Below are 21,958 nucleotides of genomic sequence, written 5' to 3' on the forward strand. Positions count from 1 at the left end.
GAACATACCTACCAAATTTGAACGTTTTTGGTCCGGTAGATTTTTAGTTCTGCGAGTGAGTGAGTGAGTAAGTCAGTCAGTCAGTGAGTGAGTGCCATTTCGCTTTTATATAATATAGATAGGGCGCCCGGCCACCCTCGACTCAGCCTCTTGACCCACATTTGTGCCTGGAGTTCCCACCCATCTCTGGTCTCTTGGGTTTTTCTTTTTGCCCCTCCGAAACTGCCCTGATGAAGCTGATCTCGTGGTTTTGAAGGCAAGGCAACTACTGGAGTTGCCTTGGGGTCCCTTTTAGTCACCTCCTACGACCTGCAGGGATACTGTGGGTGAATTCTGGTTTTCAACACATTCTTGAGTACGATGTTCGACTTGAAGCTCCCTAACCCACAGGGGGAATTATATTTGATACTACATATCATGGTATTTAGATGAAAACGGTAGGGGTCGTGAAATGTGTGCGCAGTGGCCAGCCAGCTAGATTGCGTCATCGCCACCAACCGAGGTTTTTAACACCTATTGGCAATTTATGAAACTTATTTGTTAAAAACAGATTATTGGATATAAAATGACGTCAGCTACACCGGAAATTTAGCACAAACATGCGCTTGACACCTACCGTCTTCTTCTATATACCGTGCTACATATGACTGTGTAATGGGGCCTCATGACTGATTTCCTGACAATTATTGTCAACAGACTGCCATATGCGGACATATTCAGCTGTATTCCCCATACCAGTAGACTAGGGCGAGGCCACACGAGCTTTTTTCAGTAGAGTCGGTAGGCCAGAATGCTCTCATATTGGCTGATTGAGAATCCCGAATCAGCTGATTCCCGATCGCCAACTCAATCAGCTAATCGGTTCCAAAGTTAGTAGACAGAAGGTTGGTCACTCATCTATAGTATTTTCGTTGAAATGCAATTGGAGTGGGGGAACTGCAGCCGTGACGTAGGCTGTAGTACAGAGTAGGCAGAATATCGCATTCTTGAAAATCATACGGTGACCTATAGTCAAATTATATAATACAAACATTCTCTGACATGCAAGCGTTCTGTTTCTGCCTTACAATAATTATCAAAACATTTGAATAATACAAGCATTTTGCCATATAAAAGCAAAAACCCCACTCCTAACTTTTCTTTTCAACACCTTATTGTATTCATTGTTCACTGCTGACTATTATCTGTTTGCTTCTTAGTCTAGAAGACTATACTATATAAATAAAACTATCATCATTATTGGCACTACATAATATCTATAATAATAATAGTCTATAAATAAGACTATACTTACTTACTGCGGTGGCCACTCTTACCCCAGTCGGTACTTGGCCTCATCAACTAAGCCTCTCCAAAAGTTTCAGTCACCCGCGTTCTCCTCCTTTAGGCCCATCCTCTACATATCAGTTTGTCTTTTCGGTCTCAAATTTTATAGTTTTTAAAGTTTGGGATTTTCTAATTAATTGTGATTGATTTAATTCAATTTTGAAGTATTTTTCAATTCAAAAATGATTTTTGTGTGTTCTGAATGTAAATTGAGTGTGTAATAGAAGAATGTTAAGTGACACATAACCTAGCTAAATTTGGACTGTTGTATAAATTAGAATTGGAACCGTTTTGGGCTTATAAGCCTGTGGTACTTTTCTGTAAGTTGTGTAATTTTGAATGATTAAATAATAAATAAATATCTTTCCGGACCTGGTCCCACCATCTAGTTTTTGGCCTTCCAGCTGGTCTCCTTCCTATAGGATTATTCCTCAGAACACTGCTTGTCAGAGCACTTTCTTTCCTCATAATTTGTCCCGTCCACCGTAACCTTCTGCTTTTAATCTCACCCACTATGTCTGGTTCATTAAATAATTGACGTATTTCATAGTTGTGCATGAAAAACTATACTGTATAAACCGTGAGAATACTGTATAACTATTACTCTTTCCAGATTTATAAATAAGACTATACTATACTATACTATGTTTACAGTGAGACTAGACTACTGTGTAAAGAAGACTATACTATATAAATAAGACTATCATCATTATTGGCACTACATAATATATATAATAATAAAATAATAATAATAATAGTCTATAAATAAGACTATACTTACTTACTTACTGCGGTGGCCACTCGTACCCCAGTCGGTTCTTAGCCTCATCACTACCTCTCCACAAGTTTCGGTCACCCGCGTTTTCCCCTTTTAGGCCCATCCTCTACATATCAGTTTGTCTTTTCGGTCTCAAATTTTATAGTTTTTAAAGTTTGGGATTTTCTAATTAATTGTGATTGATTTAATTCAATTTTGAAGTATTTTTCAATTCAAAAATGATTTTTGTGTGTTCTGAATGTAAATTGAGTGTGTAATAGAAGAATGTTAAGTGACACATAACCTAGCTAAATTTGGACTGTTGTATAAATTAGAATTGGAACCGTTTTGGGCTTATAAGCCTGTGGTACTTTTCTGTAAGTTGTGTAATTTTGAATGATTAAATAATAAATAAATATCTTTCCGGACCTGGTCCCACCATCTAGTTTTCGGCCTTCCAGCTGCTCTCCTTCCTATAGGATTATTCCTCAGAACACTGCTTGTCAGAGCGCTTTCTTCTTCCCTCAGAATTTGTCCCGTCCACCGTAACCTTCTGCTTTTAATATCACCCACTATGTCTGGTTCATTAAATAATTGGCGTATTTCATAGTTGTGCTTGAAAATAAGACTATACTGTATAAAATCCGTGAGAATACTGTATAACATATTACTCTTTCCAGATTTATAAATAAGACTATACTATACTATACTATACTATACTATACTATACTATACTATACTATACTATACTATACATACTATACTATACTATACTATACTGTGTTATACAGTGAGACTAGACTTACTGTGTAAAGAAGACTATACTGTATAAAAAGGAAAATAAAGCTAGGTCTAATTCTCATTTTATTCAATTATCTTCTTATTCTTCTTTGGCTGTGCCTTATCTCATTTAAATGGGGTCGGCATTCCTTTCTCTTTGTCTGCCCTTCCACAAAGCCCTATCCAATGCTTCCTCTCTCCTCCAACCACTCTCCTGCTATTCTATCTCCCCACCTCATCCTAGGTCTACCTCTTCCTCTCACACCATCCAAAACCAAATCCTGCACTCTTCATCCAACATAATCCTCCTCCCGTCGCTGTACATGCCCAAACCATCTCATCCTTGTCTCCTGCATTTTCTTTTCCCAGTGGTCCAACTTTTACAGTGCCTCTGATCAACAATTATACTTATTCAAGTATCTTATCTAAACTGGTTGTTTCTGAGAATATAAGACTGTTTGCAATTTATGTATTTGTTTTATAAGGCAGAATAAAGCTAACTTTCATTTTCATATTATTTGAGATGGTTATTATTTGTATTGGTTTATTGCTGGATGATGAATTCGTTTCAGAGTTGAAGTGTGTAAATTTTAGGTATTCATCTGGATTCTAGTCTTAACTGGCAATCTCATGTGGATCATACTTGTTAAACTAAGTTCAGTGATTTTTATTTTAAGAACACTATCCCGCTATTGTACTTTCAATATACTTAATTACATATATTTGTGCTTTATTTGAATGTCATCTGAGATATGGAGTAACAGTTTGGGACAATTCTTCTGAAGAAATGTAAGAAAAATATTTACTTTACAAAAAAGCCATTAGATGTATGTGTAATTGACGAGATATCATTCCTGCCGAGATTATTTTAAAATTGAAAGTATTCTCACATTTCCATCTTTTTCATATATAAGACTATCCTTAGCACCGTGATAATAATTTTCTACCCACTAATAGCAATATCCACAGTCATAGAACAAGAACTGCTATAACTATCATTTACCTAATGTTCATTTAGCAATAGCAAAAGAAAATCCATTTTATCAAGAATAATTTTTTACAATAGGCTCCCAAATGAAATAAAATCTGTTAAAACAAATAAAAATGTATTTAAAGCCCATTGAAGAAATATTTATTGAATGGTGGCTTCTATTCCATAAAGGATACTGGATAATTAGTGGATACATTTCAAATAATTGTGTACTTATCAATTAATAGCTGTGGTTGATAACTTATTGTACTTTTGTGTTTTGTACTTTGTGCCATTGATCATTTTCATGTATTTTATTTGTTTTTATAATATTTGACGTTTGCCATTCTGTAATGAGTCTGTTTGTTGACTATGTCCTGTTTGTGGCAGACTGCCGTACGCGACATATTCGGAGGAGTGAGTGCGCTGAGTCGGAAGCACTTTGAGCAAGTGAATGGCTTCAGCAACGTGTACTGGGGGTGGGGCGGGGAGGACGATGACATGTCGACGCGTCTGCGCACTAATGGCCTCCACATCACGCGCTATCCGCCCCACATTGCGCGCTACATCATGCTCAAGCATCGCAAGCAGAAGGCCAATCCTAAGCGGTCAGTCCAAAATCATGCATTTTACCAAACATTGGGATTTTCTAATTAATTGTGATTGATTTAATTCAATTTTGAAGTATTTTTCAATTCAAAAATGATTTTTGTGTGTTCTGAATGTAAATTGAGTGTGTAATAGAAGAATGTTAAGTGACACATAACCTAGCTAAATTTGGACTGTTGTATAAATTAGAATTGGAACCGTTTTGGGCTTATAAGCCTGTGGTACTTTTCTGTAAGTTGTGTAATTTTGAATGATTAAATAATAAATAAATATCTTTCCGGACCTGGTCCCACCATCTAGTTTTCGGCCTTCCAGCTGGTCTCCTTCCTATAGGATTATTCCCCGGTACACTGCTTGTCAGAGCGCTTTCTTCTTTCCTCAGAATGTGTCCCGTCCACCGTAACCTTCTGCTTTAATATCACCCACTATGTCTGGTTCATTAAATAATTGGCGTATTTCATAGTTGTGCTTTAAAATAGACTTACTGTATAAAATCCGTGAGAATACTGTATAACATATTACTCTTTCCAGATTTATAAATAAGACTATACTATACTATACTATACTATACTATACTATACTATACTATACTATACTATACTATACATACTATACTATACTATACTATACTTTACACAGTGAGACTAGACTTACTGTGTAAAGAAGACTATACTGTATAAAAAGGCAAAATAAAGCTAGGTCTAATTCTCATTTTATTCAATTATCTTCTTCTTCTTTGGCTGTGCCTTATCCCATTTAAATGGGGTTGGCATTCCTTTCTCTTGGTCTGCCCTTCCACAAAGCCCTATCCAATGCTTCCTCTCTCCTCCAACCACTCTCCCGCTATTCTATCTCCCCACCTCATCCTAGGTCTACCTCTTCCTCTCACACCATCCAAAACCAAATCCTGCACTCTTCGTCCAACATAATCCTCCTCCCGTCGCTGTACATGCCCAAACCACCTCATCCTTGTCTCCTGCATTTTCTTTTCCCAGCGGTCCAACTTTTACAGTGCCTCTGATCAATAATTATACTTATTCAGGTATCTTATCTATATTATAACTGGTTGTTTCTGAGATATAAGACTGTTTGCAATTTATGTATTTGTTTTATAAGCAGAATAAAGCTAACTTTCATTTTCATATTATTTGAGCCTGTTTGTTGACTTTGTTCTGTTTGTGGCAGACTGCCGTACGCAGACATATTCGGAGGCGTGAGTGCGCTGAGTCGGAAGCACTTGAGCAGTGATGGCTTCAGCAACGTGTACTGGGGGTGGGGCGGGGAGGACGATGACATGTCGACGCGTCTGCGCACCAACGCCTCCACATCACGCGCTACCCGCCCACATTGCGCGCTACATCATGCTCAAGCATCGCAAGCAGAAGGCCAATCCTAAGCGGTCAGTCCAAAATCATGCATTTTACCAAACATTGGGCCATATGAATTAAGTTGAGCATTTGCTTATACTTCTAAAATGTAGAGCATATTTATTTATTTATTTATTAGAACAGTCACAAACACGATATTGGAAAGAGAAACAGGCAATTGCCCAAAACTTCTTCAATTCCTTGATTTTGGCACATAAATAGTCCCAAGTGAGGTTAAATATGCTTAATTTTCTATGAATAAACGTGAGAAAAACGTTTTGAATGAAAAAGGCTAAGAAATTGTCGAAAAACACAGATTTATTGATACTTAGAACGGCGGTTTCGGTTATTACACCATTGTCAATCTCTCAATGAAATCAAATACTTTATTTACACATTGTTGTACAAAAGTTAATTGTATTGTCAAAAATAAAATCAAAATATAAAACCTATATGCTATACAGTCACTACATCGAATAATATGAGCTTCATACTTCCAAAAATATGGTATGAATGAAAAAGACTGAAAATTGTCAAAAACCAAAGATTTATTGATACTTAGAAAGACCGGTTTCGGTTATTACACCATTGTCAATCTCTGATAAACATGGTTTACATGCTACATATCTGATAAACATGGAGATATCCATCTGTTTATCAGAGATTGACAATGGTGTACAACCGAAACCGGTCTTTCTAAGTACAGTATCAATAAATCTGTGGGTTTTTGACAATTTCTTAGTTTTTTCATTCATATGAATAATTACCACAATATCAACTTCTCAACTACACAAAAAGCAAAACGTTTTTTCATGCTCATCTAAAAAATATTTTGAGCACTTGCTCAAAAGTAAAAGCTTATACTTGAAATTGTATGAATAAACTGGAGCGTTTGCTCAACTTTGAAGAAAATTCTTCAAAAAAGGTGAGTCTAGTCTAGAGCAGCTTTTCACCTTTTGCTCATAGTAAAATGCTCGAGTGTGATGAGAGGAAACTATACCAGATACGATCACAACCAATAGTTGAGAACTATAAAACTCTTTTCAGATTCAACCATGATATAATCACCATTATTCCTACAAAAGATACCTATCGGATATAAAGATAGCCATCATAGAATAGGAAATAGGAATTAAGAAGATGAGAGTGTAGATGATTATAAGATTATGCTGAAGATTATTATAGAGATGACATTTTTTCACGCTATCATTTCAAAATTCAGAACTCAACTAACCTAAAACTCAATTTATAGGCAGACGACCAAAGACAAGCAGTATCTATACTTGAATATTTAGCGCTTACGTGAGTCTTAGACCAGTTATAGAATAGACACGATGGGAAGTCTAGCCTCTGAAGCCAACATCTACTGCCATATCGCCCCATCGATACGTCAACATCGGATAGAAAACTTTCAGATGTGTGTCTATTTCGATGGAAGTAAATTATGATTTATGAAAATGGTAAACTTCCGCTGCGCTCCCGCTGAAATAGACACAATCTGCTATGGAAAACAATGTAAACAACTCAGCAGAAAGTTTACTATCCGTTGCTGACGTCACGATGGGCGATATGGCAGAAGATGTTGGCTTCATCGACTTTCAGTATGAATATACAATGGGGCGTGTCTATTCTATAACTGGGGTAAGACTTGAGTAGCACATTCTAACCTTTCACTATATAAAACAAAGTAAGGCCAATCAGCTGATGAAAAATCTTTAAAATACGTGAGCATTTGCTTCAGAGTTCAGGAGCATAAGGTAAAGCTATAATAACAAAGTAGGCCAATCAGCTGATGAAAAATCTTTAAAATACGTGAGCATTTGCTCCAGAGTTCAGGATCGGTAAAGCTTATTAATATAAAAATTAGTAAAAATGCTTATGCTTCTAACTAATGCTCATGAGCAAAACTTATGCTCCATGCTCATGAGCATTTGTCAGTTTTTAATCATATGGTCCAATATCTCACATGAAGTATGATAACAAATCAGGATGTCATGATGAATACAATAGACATAGAAATCCACATGTTGGCCCAACCTGCAATGTTATCAGTGTCCAATGAAGGCCAGCGTTGACAAACCACCCAGCCACACACTGGCGCTGATCGTCATTAGGCCAACATGTGGATGCGGCATTAGGGTGTGATCTCATTGAATGCGTGCGTATATGTCCAGGTGCACGTCATATCATGCATGAGCCGAAAACACAATCTGGAAAGTACCATTGAAACACGTTGTGGCTTGTAGCTGCTCACACTGAACGGAACCAGCAAGTGCACGCGTTCAGTTTTGAAGTTCCTATTACTCTTTCCAGATTTTGTTTCTTATCTGTAGCTTGGTCATGCATGATCTCACGTGTACTTGCACATACGTGCATCCAATGCTATCATACCCTAAGTATAGTACGCGTCCCGTAGTTTTGCCTCCGCAACTTTGAAACGGCCTTTAGGCAAGGTATGGTTCGCAGGGTAATATTCACGGCCTTGTTGTGCTAAAAGGACGTAACTCCTGTGTATCTTTTCTGATGCAAAACGTTGCTTTTGAGAAGATACAGAAGCAGAAGAGCATCTGTTGCTTGTGGAAAAATACATTAAAGCTTACAGTACGCGTCCCGTTGCTTTGCTTCCGAAACATTGAACTGCATATAGGCAAGGTATGGTTCGCAGGGTAATATTCACGCCCTTGCAAAAATTCAGGCTTCAGAGACCCTAGATCTCTAGATGGAGGAAGCTCCCTACATACAGAGATTCTTCATGAATAAGAGAGTTGCAACGTATCACCAACAATGGAAAGAGCATGTTGAACGATGTCAGCTGATAGGCTGTCAAATCAAAATCAAATCAAATCGAAGTTTATTCATAAAAAATAATTTTACAATACAAATTAAAATATTCTAACATTACAATCAAAACAATGAAGTTTTAGGCATTGAATAATTTCTCAATAGGCATAGATAATTCAATGAATAAATATACAACCCCACTATAAAATATGTGTGGGCTGTGTTGTACTAAAGGACGTAACTCCAAAAAGCTCCTTGTGTATCTTTTCGGATGTAGCACGTGTTGCTTTTGAGAAGATACAAAAGAGCATCTGTTGTTTATAGAAAAATACTTGAAGCGCCATGTATATCTTTGCAGATGCAACACGTTGCTTTTAGACCCTGGAGTTTATAATTTCGCTTTCTGAGTGAAGGGTTTATAAGTCCAGGACTTGAATTAGATTCTCGCCTCTTTCCGAACGAGGATTTATCAAAATCGTCAAGTCGAGGACTTGAAACAGCGTGATTTTAATCCCTCGACTGGGGTAGGTTTAAATTCAAATTCTAGACTTAACCGAGCAAACACCATTCAGTTATTGTTTTGGAGTAGATCAATAGCCAAATAAATGTCATGGAATACCAAATTCTTCTAATTAGTCCATCTAAATTAATAATTTATAGTTGCAAGTTTATTTTGGAATAAAGTTCTTTATAATTATGCGTAAAAACTACCACATTTTACGACTGTGACATAACCTAAAAATGTTCAAGAAAAATAATACAAGGATTCTGGAAACTTTTTACTGGTGACTGGAGTTATTATTGATTATAGGTAGAACAAAAATCAAAATAATCGTGAGAAAGAAAACTGCTGATGAACGCGAATAAGACCGCCACTCCATTGGTCTATTGTCTCGGCTGCTTGGCTGAGCATGGCTGGAAGAAGGATCAAATAACCGACTGGATTGATCTTTCGTCTGTCCGCTAGGCGGAACTACGCCGACCATTGCTGGGTGGAAGAGCTTACTGCGGTCGCTCGCATTCCCACCAACGCTGCTATTATTTGCTGTCTCAGCGCCTAGTCCGAGTCAGACAAGCATCCAGCCTGTACTGCGGAGCTAGGTTTACAGTGCCTCTGATCAATAATTATACTTATTCAAGTATCTTATCTCTTATTATTAACTGGTTGTTTCTGAGAATATAAGACTGTTTGCAATTTATGTATTTGTTTTATAAGGCAGGATAAAGCTAACTTTCATTTTCATATTATTTGAGCCTGTTTGTTGACTATGTCCTGTTTGTGGCAGACTGCCGTACGCAGACATATTCGGAGGTGTGAGTGCGCTGAGTCGGAAGCACTTTGAGCAAGTGAATGGCTTCAGCAACGTGTACTGGGGGTGGGGCGGGGAGGACGATGACATGTCGACGCGTCTGCGCACTAATGGCCTGCACATCACGCGCTACCCGCCCCACATTGCGCGCTACATCATGCTCAAGCATCGCAAGCAGAAGGCCAATCCTAAGCGGTCAGTCCAAAATCATGCGTTTTACCATTTGAATAAAGTTGAGCATTTGCTCATACTTCTAAAATATTGAGCATATGCTTCATTTTCTATTAATAAACGTGAGCAAAACGTTTTGAATGAAAAAGACTAAGAAATTGTCAAAAAAAACACAGATTCATTGATACTTGGAAAGACCGGTTTCGGTTATTACACCATTGTCAATCTCTCAATCAAATCAAATACTTTATTTACACATTGTTGTACAAAAAGTTAATTGTATCGTCGAAAATAAAATCAAAACATATATGCTATACAGGCCACTACATCAAATAGTATGTTTCTCTGATAAACTGTTTATCAGAGATTGACAATGGTGTAATAACCGAAACCGGTCTTTCTAAGTACAGTATCAATAAATCTGTGGGTTTTTGAGCATATCTTAGTCTTTTTCATTCAATATGAATAATTACCACAATATCAACTCCTCAACTACACAAAAAGCAAAACGTTTTGCTCACTATTGGCTTCAGAATAATATGCGTAAAAAATTAACCTCATTTTACGACTGTGACATAACCTAAAAAATGTTTGAGAAAAATAATACATGGATTGCCTTGGAATTCTATCTCCTAATGTGAATATTATTAATCGATGCCTATTCAACATATTATCAATAATAATATAACAATAATAGATTATTTTTACAGTTTTTTTCAAAACAAATACATTTCCCAACTCAATAGGTAGCATACTAAAATGTTTAATCCAAAATAAATGGCAAGGATCAATGATAAATAATAGCATAATGTAAAATAAAATGTTTATTGTTTTCCCATGTTTTAAAAGGTTAGGTTTTGCTTTTAATTTATAGACCTACACCATACAAAGAACAAATAGTCTTTTTCACAAATAGTGAGTAGGTTTTTGATTTTGTATTCAAATTTTTTAAATAGTGCAATATTTCTAAAGTTTTTAATTTATTGTGATTCATTAGAGTATAAAATCAACCTTCAAAATTCAAAATTTTAAATCATCATTTCTGGACCGAAAATCAAGTGACAAAGCAGTGTGTGACTATATAACCTTATCTTTTGGACAACATTAACATTTTATCAAAATTTTTGGAGAGAAATAGTACAGGCTTAGCCTAGTTTTTCCTCCAATGTCATAATTGTATTATGATTATAGTATTTTATACAATAAATAAATAAAAATAAATAGAATAACTCGAAACGCATTTTTACAAAATAGTTTGGAGAGCATCCTGCTGAAATCAGCTGTTTTTGTTTTGCTATAATGCCAACAATACAACAGCAAAATATTGTGAATTCCCCTCATGTTTACTACGTTAAAATAGACCCCGGAGCTTAGAGCATTAACCCGTGACTCAGAAAGTTGATTTAGACCCGAGAGCTTATTTTAGTCCTGGACTCTGTAAGTCCAGAACTTATAGATCCCGAGCTCGGAAACCGGCACTTAGTGATTCTTGATTAATTTTGATTTTATGTTTTATAGGTACGAGATGCTGTACATGGCCAAGAACCGTTACAAGTCTGACGGTCTCAACAGTCTCCAGTATCGGCGAGTAGCACTACGCGAGAACCGCTCTCTCACCTGGATGTTGGTAGAACTGGGCGCACCCAGTTGATGGTCTGCCTGGGCTGCCCGGCTCTGGGTGGCCCCCAAGGCACCCCCTTCAGCCCCACCAGGCCCCCCCTAGTCTGTGCCTTCGTCTCTCTCTTCTCTCGTCTTTCTCTCTCTCACACACACTCACTGAACGGTAGGTTGGTTCCAAGGATACTATAAAGGATACAAGGATAGTACATACTATCTTTGGACTGGATCGAGTTAGGCTGGGCGCACTCCAGTTAGTCAGGACAAGACATGATCAGACACGTTTAGTCACAGTACTTCATATAGCTGCTTGTGACGCAACTCATACTGATTAGTCATTGCAATTAGACATGTCTTCATATGTGAAGTATTGTGACTAAACGTTTCTGATCATGTCTTGTCTTGTCTCTACTAACTGGTGTGTGTCTAGCCTAAGTAGATGCGAACAAGCTGGTGTACAAGCATGACTATAGTGAGGTCCACGTTATAATGGCAATGGGGAATGATAGGGGAACAGCGTTGCCGATTCTTTGCCTTGCCACTGCCTTCTATAGAAGATAGATGATACCGGTATAACTGATGAAATATTAACTATCTTGTTGAAAATAATCAATAATTTATTTTGTCAAGAATATATATTTTTCAATGATTCAATAATAATTATTGTCATAATTTAGATTATCGTATCTTACGTCACATGGACGGGAAGTGGCCTTTTGCAGGCGAGAATGATTTTTCTTGTCGAGGCGTTAGCTGAGACTAGAATATCATTTGAGCACTGCAAAATATATTCACGTCCAAGTAACGTACACTATTTTTTGTCATAATAATCTAAAGAACAATAATTGAGAAATAGAAAACATTACCTGGTTTTGCTGAAGTTACTTCTGTACATGCATTCTATAAACATAACCTAGTTTACGAATTGGGAATCAGGAATTTTGTGGAAGTTGACAAAACTCCACCTGGAGCGCTGAAGGTGGTTTTTTGTAGCAGTTTTGCTGTTCCTATTTCGGAACTAGGAAACATACTCGACTGTAGAAAGCATATGGTTTCATTACAGTAGAGTATGCTGTAATCTTAGACCAGGTACAGAATAGACACGCCCCATTGTATATTCATACTGAAAGTCGATGAAGCCAACATCTACTGCCATATCGCCCCATCGTGACGTCAGCATCGGATAGAAAACTTTTCTGTAGAGTTTGTTTACATTGTTTTCCATAGAAGATTGTGTCTATTTCAGATGGAAGTAAATTATTATTTATGAAAATGGTAAAATCCCGCTGAAATAGACACAATCTTCTATGGAAAACAATGTAAACAAACTCTACAGAAAAGTTTTCTATCCGATGCTGACGTCACGATGGGGCGATATGGCAGTAGATGTTGGCTTCAGAGGCTAGACTTCCCAGCGTGTCTATTCTATAACTGGTCTAAGGAGTGATCCGTGGTCTAGTGGATAGAGTACTTGCGTAGCAGCATAGAGATCCCGGGTTCAAACCCTCTCAATTCCAAAAGTTTTTTAACCAGATCACTCCCGTGTTATCGGATGGGCACGTTAAACTGTCGGTCCCGGCTGAAGTATGACAGTCGTAAGGCCCATTGACGGCTTAAATTATATATTCAGGCGGTGGGACCTTCCCGCAAGGGACTCCCCACCAACAAAAGCCATACGAATTTATTTATTTATTAACTGGTCTAAGGCTGTAATGAGAATCATATGTTGATTTGTTCTGCAAACAGCTGTTTACCGGCTTGATTACATGCATGGAAAACAGCTGAAATTGAATGACTATGACAAAAAATATTTTTTTTTTTTACATTCTTGAAAAACGATCTGGCAAAGTTGTGAAGCTCGAAATTGATAGCGCTATCTGCTTTGTCAAATGCAACACCAATGTTAATCAAATACTGCCATTATAACGTGGACCTCACTATAGTCTATAGTGAGATTTAGGTTATAAAGTCAGCATCTGATGAATATTGATATTGCCAGTAGAAAAGGATATCGCTATCTGCTTCGTCGAATTATAGACAAGGATAGCAACATCAAAGTTAATCAAATACTGACACATAATAACGTGCACCTCACTATAGTCTACAATCAGATTCAGGTTGTAAAGTCAGCATCCTTGTCTATCATTTGACAAAGCAGATAGCGCTATCCTTTTTTAGCTCCACAACTTTGCCAGATCGTTTATAACAATGTAGAAATATAGATTCAAGATTCAAGATTTCTTTATTGCAGAAAACATTTATACAAATGCATAGCATCGTCATAGATTAAACATGGTAAATAAAAGTATTTAGGCTACATTCAAAGGAATAAAAATACAAACACAAGCATACAAACATCAAACAAAATACCCTCAAATTAGAAACTCCTCTTTTCTATATGGACATATTTCTATTAACATCTTTTTTATGGCTCTTTTAAAATTGCCTACTTCTAGCTCTTTTAAATGTGCAGGAAGCTTATTATAAGCTCTTATACCGAACTCCTTAAAACAGTTCAATGTATTTGCATAATTGCACTGGTTCACTCTAAGCGATTCAGAATTTCTAGTGTAATGGTTGTGAACGTTGCTATTTACAGAAATACTTGCTAAATTAATTTTTACATACATAAGACATTCAAGAATGTAAATAGCTGGTACTGTCAAAATCTTGAATTTTTTAAATAAATCTACACAGTGAAAACGGCTATTCACATTAGCAATGACCCTTACTGCTCGTTTCTGTAACACAATCAATTAACAAATAATCAATTAACAAAATATTAACTAAATCATGCAAATTTATCATTGAAAAATATATTCTCTTGACTAATGAAATATAATTCACCATTTTAAACAACAACGAGCAGTCAGATATATACCGGTATCAGCTATCCTCTGTAGAAGGTAGTGGGAAGGCAGAGAATCGGCAACGCTGTTTTTCTATCTTTCTCCACTGCCATTATAACATGGAACTCACTATGATATACTAGCATTGCAGTTCCACTCACTATTGAAACGACGGTATTCTATTTCTCTTCTCACTCATATAATCACGAGCGAATTGGTAGGAAAGTTGTTGGGTCGAGTTAGTAGATCAGAACAAACTGGTATACCGTGTTTACTAGTCTATAATGAGATTCAGGTAGTGAAGTCAGCATTTGACTAACTTTGGTTTGTTATCCTTGTATTTTGTTATAATTACTGAAAAATGAAGGATACTAGTTCCCTTAAAAAATAACTACCTATTTGACCGAACGTAGTGAGGTCTATGTTTTAACTCGGATTTTCTTTTGTCTGTCTCCATGTAACGCGATTACAGCCAAATGCGTTGATAGAATTCGATGAGATTTGACAGGAATATCCATTTTTCAACTGCGCATCGATGTATACACAAGGTTTTTTTTGAAATTTTGCATTTTAAGGATAATATGAAAATAAAAGGAATTCCTCCATACTCTGACATCACTATATAATATATCGTGTACTCTGAAGATAGGATTAATCAGACTATAGAATTATTTATGATCAAGCAGCTGACAAGTGAATTACACAAATGTCTAGAGAAGCTGTGTCTATTTCTATAAGGTCTATAGTTTCAATCAAAGACTGCCCTCTTCAGGCCGGGAAATTTTTTCTCACAAAAACTGATTATAGCTGGTTCTATAGTTTCTTTAACATTTTTCTAATATAGGAAAAATAAGAAAAAAATTTTCTTCAAACTTGAATTATTTAAATTGAAGAAAAAAAATGTCCTCAATTGAGGACAATCGGCTTCAACTATAATTTGTAAATGAATAATGAAAATTACAACATTATACTTAATTAATTGGAATTTACAGTTTGTTGAGGAATTTAAACAAAACAAACTGCAAAATAATTCAAAAACCACTCATATTTATCAATTATTATACAAATATCAAAATATTTCAAAATCCTTCTAATTGGAAACAAAATTATGTTTATCCTTTATTCTATGAATAGCTCATGAACATTCAAGTAAATTGGTAGGGAATGGATTTTCAGTGTTTCCTATTGAAAATCAATAAAATAATTTTCACATTTCTCACTAATCAATGTACAGGAAGTTTACTGAATATGAATGCTTAGTCATAAAAATAAAAATCAATATTGAGTCACAAAAATTCTAATAAGAGCATCCTTCATCTATCTCAGTCATTCAATATTTATCACTATATTTAAGCATTAAAATCATAGACATCAACATAGGAATAAAAATAACAAATAAAAATCAATGAAAAATTAGAATTTCAGTGGATAAAATTAAACTTAAATGAAATTGAGAACACAAATTTATAATCTATTGGTGAAATAGTTCATAGCAATTTTTACTTTCCTTGCCCTATTACCATAGGTAAGGAAAGTATTGCTTTCCGAAAAAATTAAGGTACCCCAATTTCTAAATTTCTATACGTTTCAAGGTCCCCTGAGTCCAAAAAAGTGGTTTTTGGGTATTGGTCTGTGTGTGTGTGTGTATGAGTGTATGTGCGTCTGTGTACACGATATCTCATCTCCCAATTAACGGAATAACTTGAAATTTGGAACTTAAGGTCCTTACAATATAAGGATCCGACACGAACAATTTCGATCTAATGCAATTCAAGATGGCGGATAAAATGGCGAAAATGTTGTCAAAAACAGGGTTTTTCGCGATATTCTCGAAAACGGCTCCAAAACCTTAAATAGTCATTGATAAGCTCTATCAACTGCCACAAGTCCCATATCTGTAAAAATTCCAGAAGCTTCACCCCATGTATGCAAAGATTGATTTTAGATTCCCAATTATCAGGCTCCAGATACAATTTAATCAAAAAAATCCAAGTAGAAAAGATTGAGCATGAAAATCTCTACAATTAATGTTCAGTAACATTTTCACCTAAAATTTAAAATTAGCTCGAAATTTGAGAAAATGTTATTATTTCAATTGAAAACTGTTGGCAACTGTAGATTCTATTAAATCATTCACTATGAAGAGATAGCAGACTTCGTGTGTCTCCAGCGTTATTGTCCTATCACCAGCTGGTTTTGATCTTTGAATAGTTGACTTGAGATTAACGCGTGAACACTAGCGTCAGGTGATAAATTTTCATAACGGCAAGGAAAGCTGTGTGAGTGCGCCACACCAGATTTTTATCCTTTGTGAGACTGAGGAAAACATCACACCTCTTACATTTGATCCGTGATTTGCCAGTACTACATCCCGGTCGTCTGCACCTTGCAGGATTCTTCATTTCAAGAGCTTCTGGCATATGTCCGGCTTTCTTCAGTCGTGCTGGTAGAGGAGGAAGACGTTTTCTTTTTTGGGGGGGAGGTCCTTGTTCTTCTTCAAGCTCTTCCTCACTTGAACTATCCTTGTCTCCTGACTCGGAAATCTCCATCATGAAATCCATAAGGTCAGAAATTTCCTTTTTGGGTCTCCCTAGAATTTTTCGATCATTGCGGTATTGCACCCAAGCATTGACAACAGCCAGAATGAAAAAATGCATGATAATTCTCAATGTCAACTTTTTTGTCTTGTAGAAGTTCCTGTAATAGGATATGAGCCTATCGTTCATGTCCACACCACCCATGTATTGATTGTAACTTGTTACAATATTGGGCCTTGACACGTCATAGTTATTTGTGCAACTAGTGCGCAAAGTGACAGTTTGCTGCATCGAAAGAAACGTTTACGCCCGAGCCGTAGGCGAGGGCGGAATGGTTTCTTGAGTGCAGCAAACGAACTTTGCGCACGTATTTCACATTAAATTTTTCCTACAGTTACCATTGAATATGAAAAGTGGGTAATTATGGGTAAAATTGCCTGAATAATGTAGTAGTGTTTGAATGGCGGGGGGCAGCTGTGTGGTGTGTGCTGTGGTGGCACTGTGCTGTCGTTGTCCTCCATTATAATATCTACTTAATAATTAGCGCGTTGTGCTTCGTTGCACCTCTGCTCACTATAGCAGCCCACTCACTGTTACCAACTTAATTTTGATTTTGCTGCACTGGTGCTCCATATAACCTACTAACTATTTTGCGTTGTCATGCTGCAAAATCTGGAGTACGCAAAGTACTCACTTTGCGCACTAGTGCGGAAAAGTGATTCTTTGCAGCCTGCAATCAGTGCACAAATGGTCACTTTTCAGGGTATCTGTAGGAAAATGTATTTTTTTTGTTTCTTGCACCAACGTCTACACTCATCCATAGGAGTTTTTCCTTCTTTGCTCGACATAAGATAGATTGGCTTATTGTCGTTCCATTTCACTACAGCAACTGACACCTTTTCTAAATCTTGAGAGACAAACATTTCAGTAGTACCTCTTGGCAAACCAGAAAAATCTTTATCGCAAATGAAATCGCATTTTGGAAGCTTATTCCTCATAACTGTCCCTGTGCTGCTCTCCTAACAGATCGATCAATTTTTCAGTTGTGAAATATCTGTCCATGTAGATGCAAGAGCCGGCTGGAACAGACTCTGACAATTTCATCACAACAGCTTCTGCTACATTCAAAGTCAGGTGACAGTCTGTTTGAAAGGTAGCGCCTTTTCCTTGATACACACAGAAATCTAAAACTAGACCCTCCGGTGTTGCCAAAAAAAAATTTTTCATTCCCTCTGGATTGGGCTTGCCTCGTAGAAATTGTTTCAGATATGTGACAGTACCTGTAAAAGGTATCATTTGCTCATCAATGCATACTCTTACTGGGCGAATCATCTTCAGACATCCATCTCTTATTGCAGTAAGGAATGGTCTCATTTTCCAAAGTCTGTCTGCTTTCCTTTGGTCCTGGGACACATCTAGATCATTCACAATTTTTAGATTTGTGCGGATTTGTGTAAATCTATCTATGGACATTTTTGATGTGACAGTTGAAACCTGTGTGAATTTCTGCCAATACATCCTCAGCCTGGGATACCTCAATACACTCATGAGAAGGTTGTTGCCAAAAAATATTTTCATCTCTTCAGACGTGACATTTAGATTTCTACCTTTTTCTTGGACATACCTGAGGTTGGTGAAATTGACGAATGACATGAAGGTTTCGGTTGTGATATATTGTTCAAAATAGTTCATAGAACTCCAATCTGCTTGAGTTCCAGCTTCAGTATTGGGTTCATCCCTCATTTGTATCTGGCCATTGAATTCCTCTCTATGTCGCCACCGTGTTCTTTTTATTTATTTATTTATTAGACAGAGCGAACAATACAATAGTCGGAAAAGAAAAAACAGGCTATTGCCCAAAACTTCTTCAATTTCCTGATTTTGTCACAAATTGTCCAAATATTATGTAGGTTATGTTCACTTCAATTTCAACACCAAATCTTCAATCTGAAACTATGAATCAGAATAAAACAAAGAATTTTAAATTTAGATAGATTGATAATGAAACTTCCATTAAAACAAAAACCAAACTTCAAATATTCACAAAATATAGAATAAAATCACTTTAATTTTTGTGTGATTCCCAGTGCTGGTGGAAGGAATTGGTTGTTCTGAAGCAATTGTTTCTTGTTGTCTTGTTTCCTCTTGCCCTGTTTCTCCTGCAGCACTAGTATCATCTTCTTCATATCCATCCCCATCATATTCACCAGCCAATGCCGCCTCAATTAAGGCATCATCAGTTTCTGTGACACCTGTCAGAGAGAAAGAAGATGCATAATTGTTATTTGTTTTTCAAAAAACTTAATATCAAAATTGAAAATATTCTTCAAATTATAGATCAAGAGAATAACAATCTCAGCACAAAACAAAAAATAAACTTGATATTAAACTTTGAAGTAGAAAATAAACATATATTTGTAGTGTGACAGGTTTTTTACTTTACATGGAGCTTTGTCAGAGACTGTCGACAATGAACAGAACTGTGCAGTACCAATACACGAGAATCATACTTGGTGTAACAAACAGCACCTTACTCTAATCAAGAGCCTCAAGGCTTGATACAGTCCGGTTCCAAAGGTGCGTACAGATATACGCGCCGCGAACATGAACAATTCACTTTAATCAGCTGATGCCAAGCTTTTTATATCTGTATCTTACCGTTTCTGTAAGAATACATATATAGTCAGCTGATTAAAAGTGAATTGCTCATGTTTGCGGCGCGTATATCTGTACGCACCTCAAGATTAACAAAGATTGTCAAAGCAAAACAGCTGGCAAACCACAAGTATATATCTTTATTTTATAGTTCAATATAATAATAACTAGTTTACATTAGTGAGAAATTGATATACAACTGATTAAAAATACTTTACCTCCATCTCCATCGCATCCTTCATCTTCCAGCTCGGATAAGTCTCCATTCAAAAGAATCTCTTCAATTTCATTCTCGTTCAGATCTGTGGAAAAGCATCATCATCATCATCATTATTGGCACTACAGCCCATGTAGAGCCTTAGGACAAAGCAGGTGACCTCTTCTTATTCCGCACCGTTGCGAAATTGTCTAATCATTGATATCTGACCATGTCAAATCAAATAAAATATTTTTTATTGCCATTAACAAATAAATGTAACATGGAGCTAACCTAAAATATTACACATTAAAATTTGCGTACATGATAATATAAAATAATAAATTAGAAAAGTAAAAGCACTTCACTTATATGGGTCACTTTTGTACAAATTAATAAAAACAATATAAAAACATGTAGTACCCTTTATTAATAAAAACTTTAAAATATTTCAACGACTAGTTTCAACTTGAAAGTTATGGTCGAAACTAGTCGTTGAAATATTTTAAATAATCCAATAATAAAGGGTACTACAAGTTTTTATATTGCTTTTATTGATTAGAAAAGTAGTACAGGTCTAACTCCAATCTAGTTCTAACTCCAACTAGTTCTCTATCTCTAGTTCTCTATCTAGTTCTAACTCCAACCTAAAAGTTTACCTTATTTTCAAAGAATTCCTCAATTCTATAGAATGGATTCTCAACTAGCCAAACATCCAATTTTCTTAAAAATACTTTTTGATTGTAAGAGTATTTTTTACAAATGCTGTCAAATTTGTGACTTAGGACATCGATATATCGAACACAAATTGTGGAACATGTGAATATCAGGTGCCTTAGATAAAAATCTGGTGTGGTACACTCACACAACTTTCCTTGCTCATTGAACTGTAAGCCTCATTCTCAAACGAGAATAATGTAGTGGAATAACATAATGACAATTGGCGGCAACATATTTGCAACTACGATCAGACTACTGTATATGTGTATTATAATAATTATTGTTTTCAGAGTAATTTTTCCTTTGTGTAAATTGTGAAATTCGATTATTTTTTTAAAGTCGTCAAAACAGCTGTTCTACAGATGAAAGAAATATCTTGACTATGACTGTGTACTTTTTATACACTTCTCTACCTTCATGCACGAGATGGAGGTTACAAAGTCCATATCTCAAGGATGGGGTGGACCCCCATTAGTTTCCCAGGAAAAAGACTCATGCCAGTTGATAGGTCTGATAAATAAATATATAGGGTATGAATTTGAAAAAAATCGTTAGAGCCGTTTTTGAGAAAATCGTGAAAAACGTGGTTTTTTGGTAACTGCCATTTTTCTCAAGAATATTACGGAGCTCCTGAAATTTTCCCAGAAATGAGACTAATGTCAGTTGATAGGGCTTATAAATAGCTATCCATGGTATAAATTTGAAGAAAATCGTTAGAGCCTTTTTCGAGAAAACCGTGAAAAACATGTTTTTTTAGTCATTATCCACCATTTTTCTCAAGAATATTACAGAGCTCCTGAAATTTTCCCAGAAATGAGACTCATGCCAGTTGATAGGGCTTATAAATAGGTATCCATGGTATAAATTTGTAGAAAATCGTTAGAGCCGTTTTCGAGAAAACCGTGAAAAACATGGTTTTTTAGTAATTATCCGCCATTTTTTCCGCCATTTTGAATTCAATTTTATTGAATTTCTTATTGTCGGATCCTCTTGGTATAAGGACCTTAAGTTTAAAATTTCAAGTCAATCGGTTGATTAGGAATGGAGTTATCGTGTTCACAGACATACACACATACACACACACACACACACACACACACACACACACACACACAGACCAACACCCAAAAATCATGTTTTTGGACTCAGGGGGCCTTGAAACGTCTAGAAAACTGGAAATTGGGGTACCTTAATTTTTTTTGGAAAGCAATACTTTCCTTACCTATGGTAGTAGGGCAAGGAAAGTAAAAATTGATAGAAGCATAAAGCTATATAGGCACAGACACATCGATAAATCAGGAAACAATTTTGGA

At 36.2% G+C, this 21,958-nt stretch overlaps 2 protein-coding genes across 2 annotated transcripts in view; one reads left to right on the forward strand and one right to left on the reverse strand.

The window, feature by feature from the left end:
* LOC120349469 (beta-1,4-N-acetylgalactosaminyltransferase bre-4-like) overlaps positions 1-12,258 on the forward strand; it is a 39,329-nt gene extending 27,071 nt beyond the window's left edge. Inside the window, exons 6-7 of the mRNA XM_039419694.1 lie at positions 9,877-10,095; positions 11,590-12,258. Coding sequence (XP_039275628.1) covers positions 9,877-10,095; positions 11,590-11,722 — 352 coding nt within the window. The 3' untranslated portion in view covers positions 11,723-12,258. The remainder of the gene's footprint in view (positions 1-9,876; positions 10,096-11,589) is intronic.
* LOC111059864 (protein pinocchio) overlaps positions 1-21,958 on the reverse strand; it is a 384,086-nt gene that overhangs the window by 273,275 nt on the left and 88,853 nt on the right. The window lies entirely within an intron of this gene.

The sequence above is a fragment of the Nilaparvata lugens genome, chromosome 1, assembly GCF_014356525.2.
Source record: "Nilaparvata lugens isolate BPH chromosome 1, ASM1435652v1, whole genome shotgun sequence".
Lineage (NCBI taxonomy): Eukaryota > Metazoa > Arthropoda > Insecta > Hemiptera > Delphacidae > Nilaparvata > Nilaparvata lugens.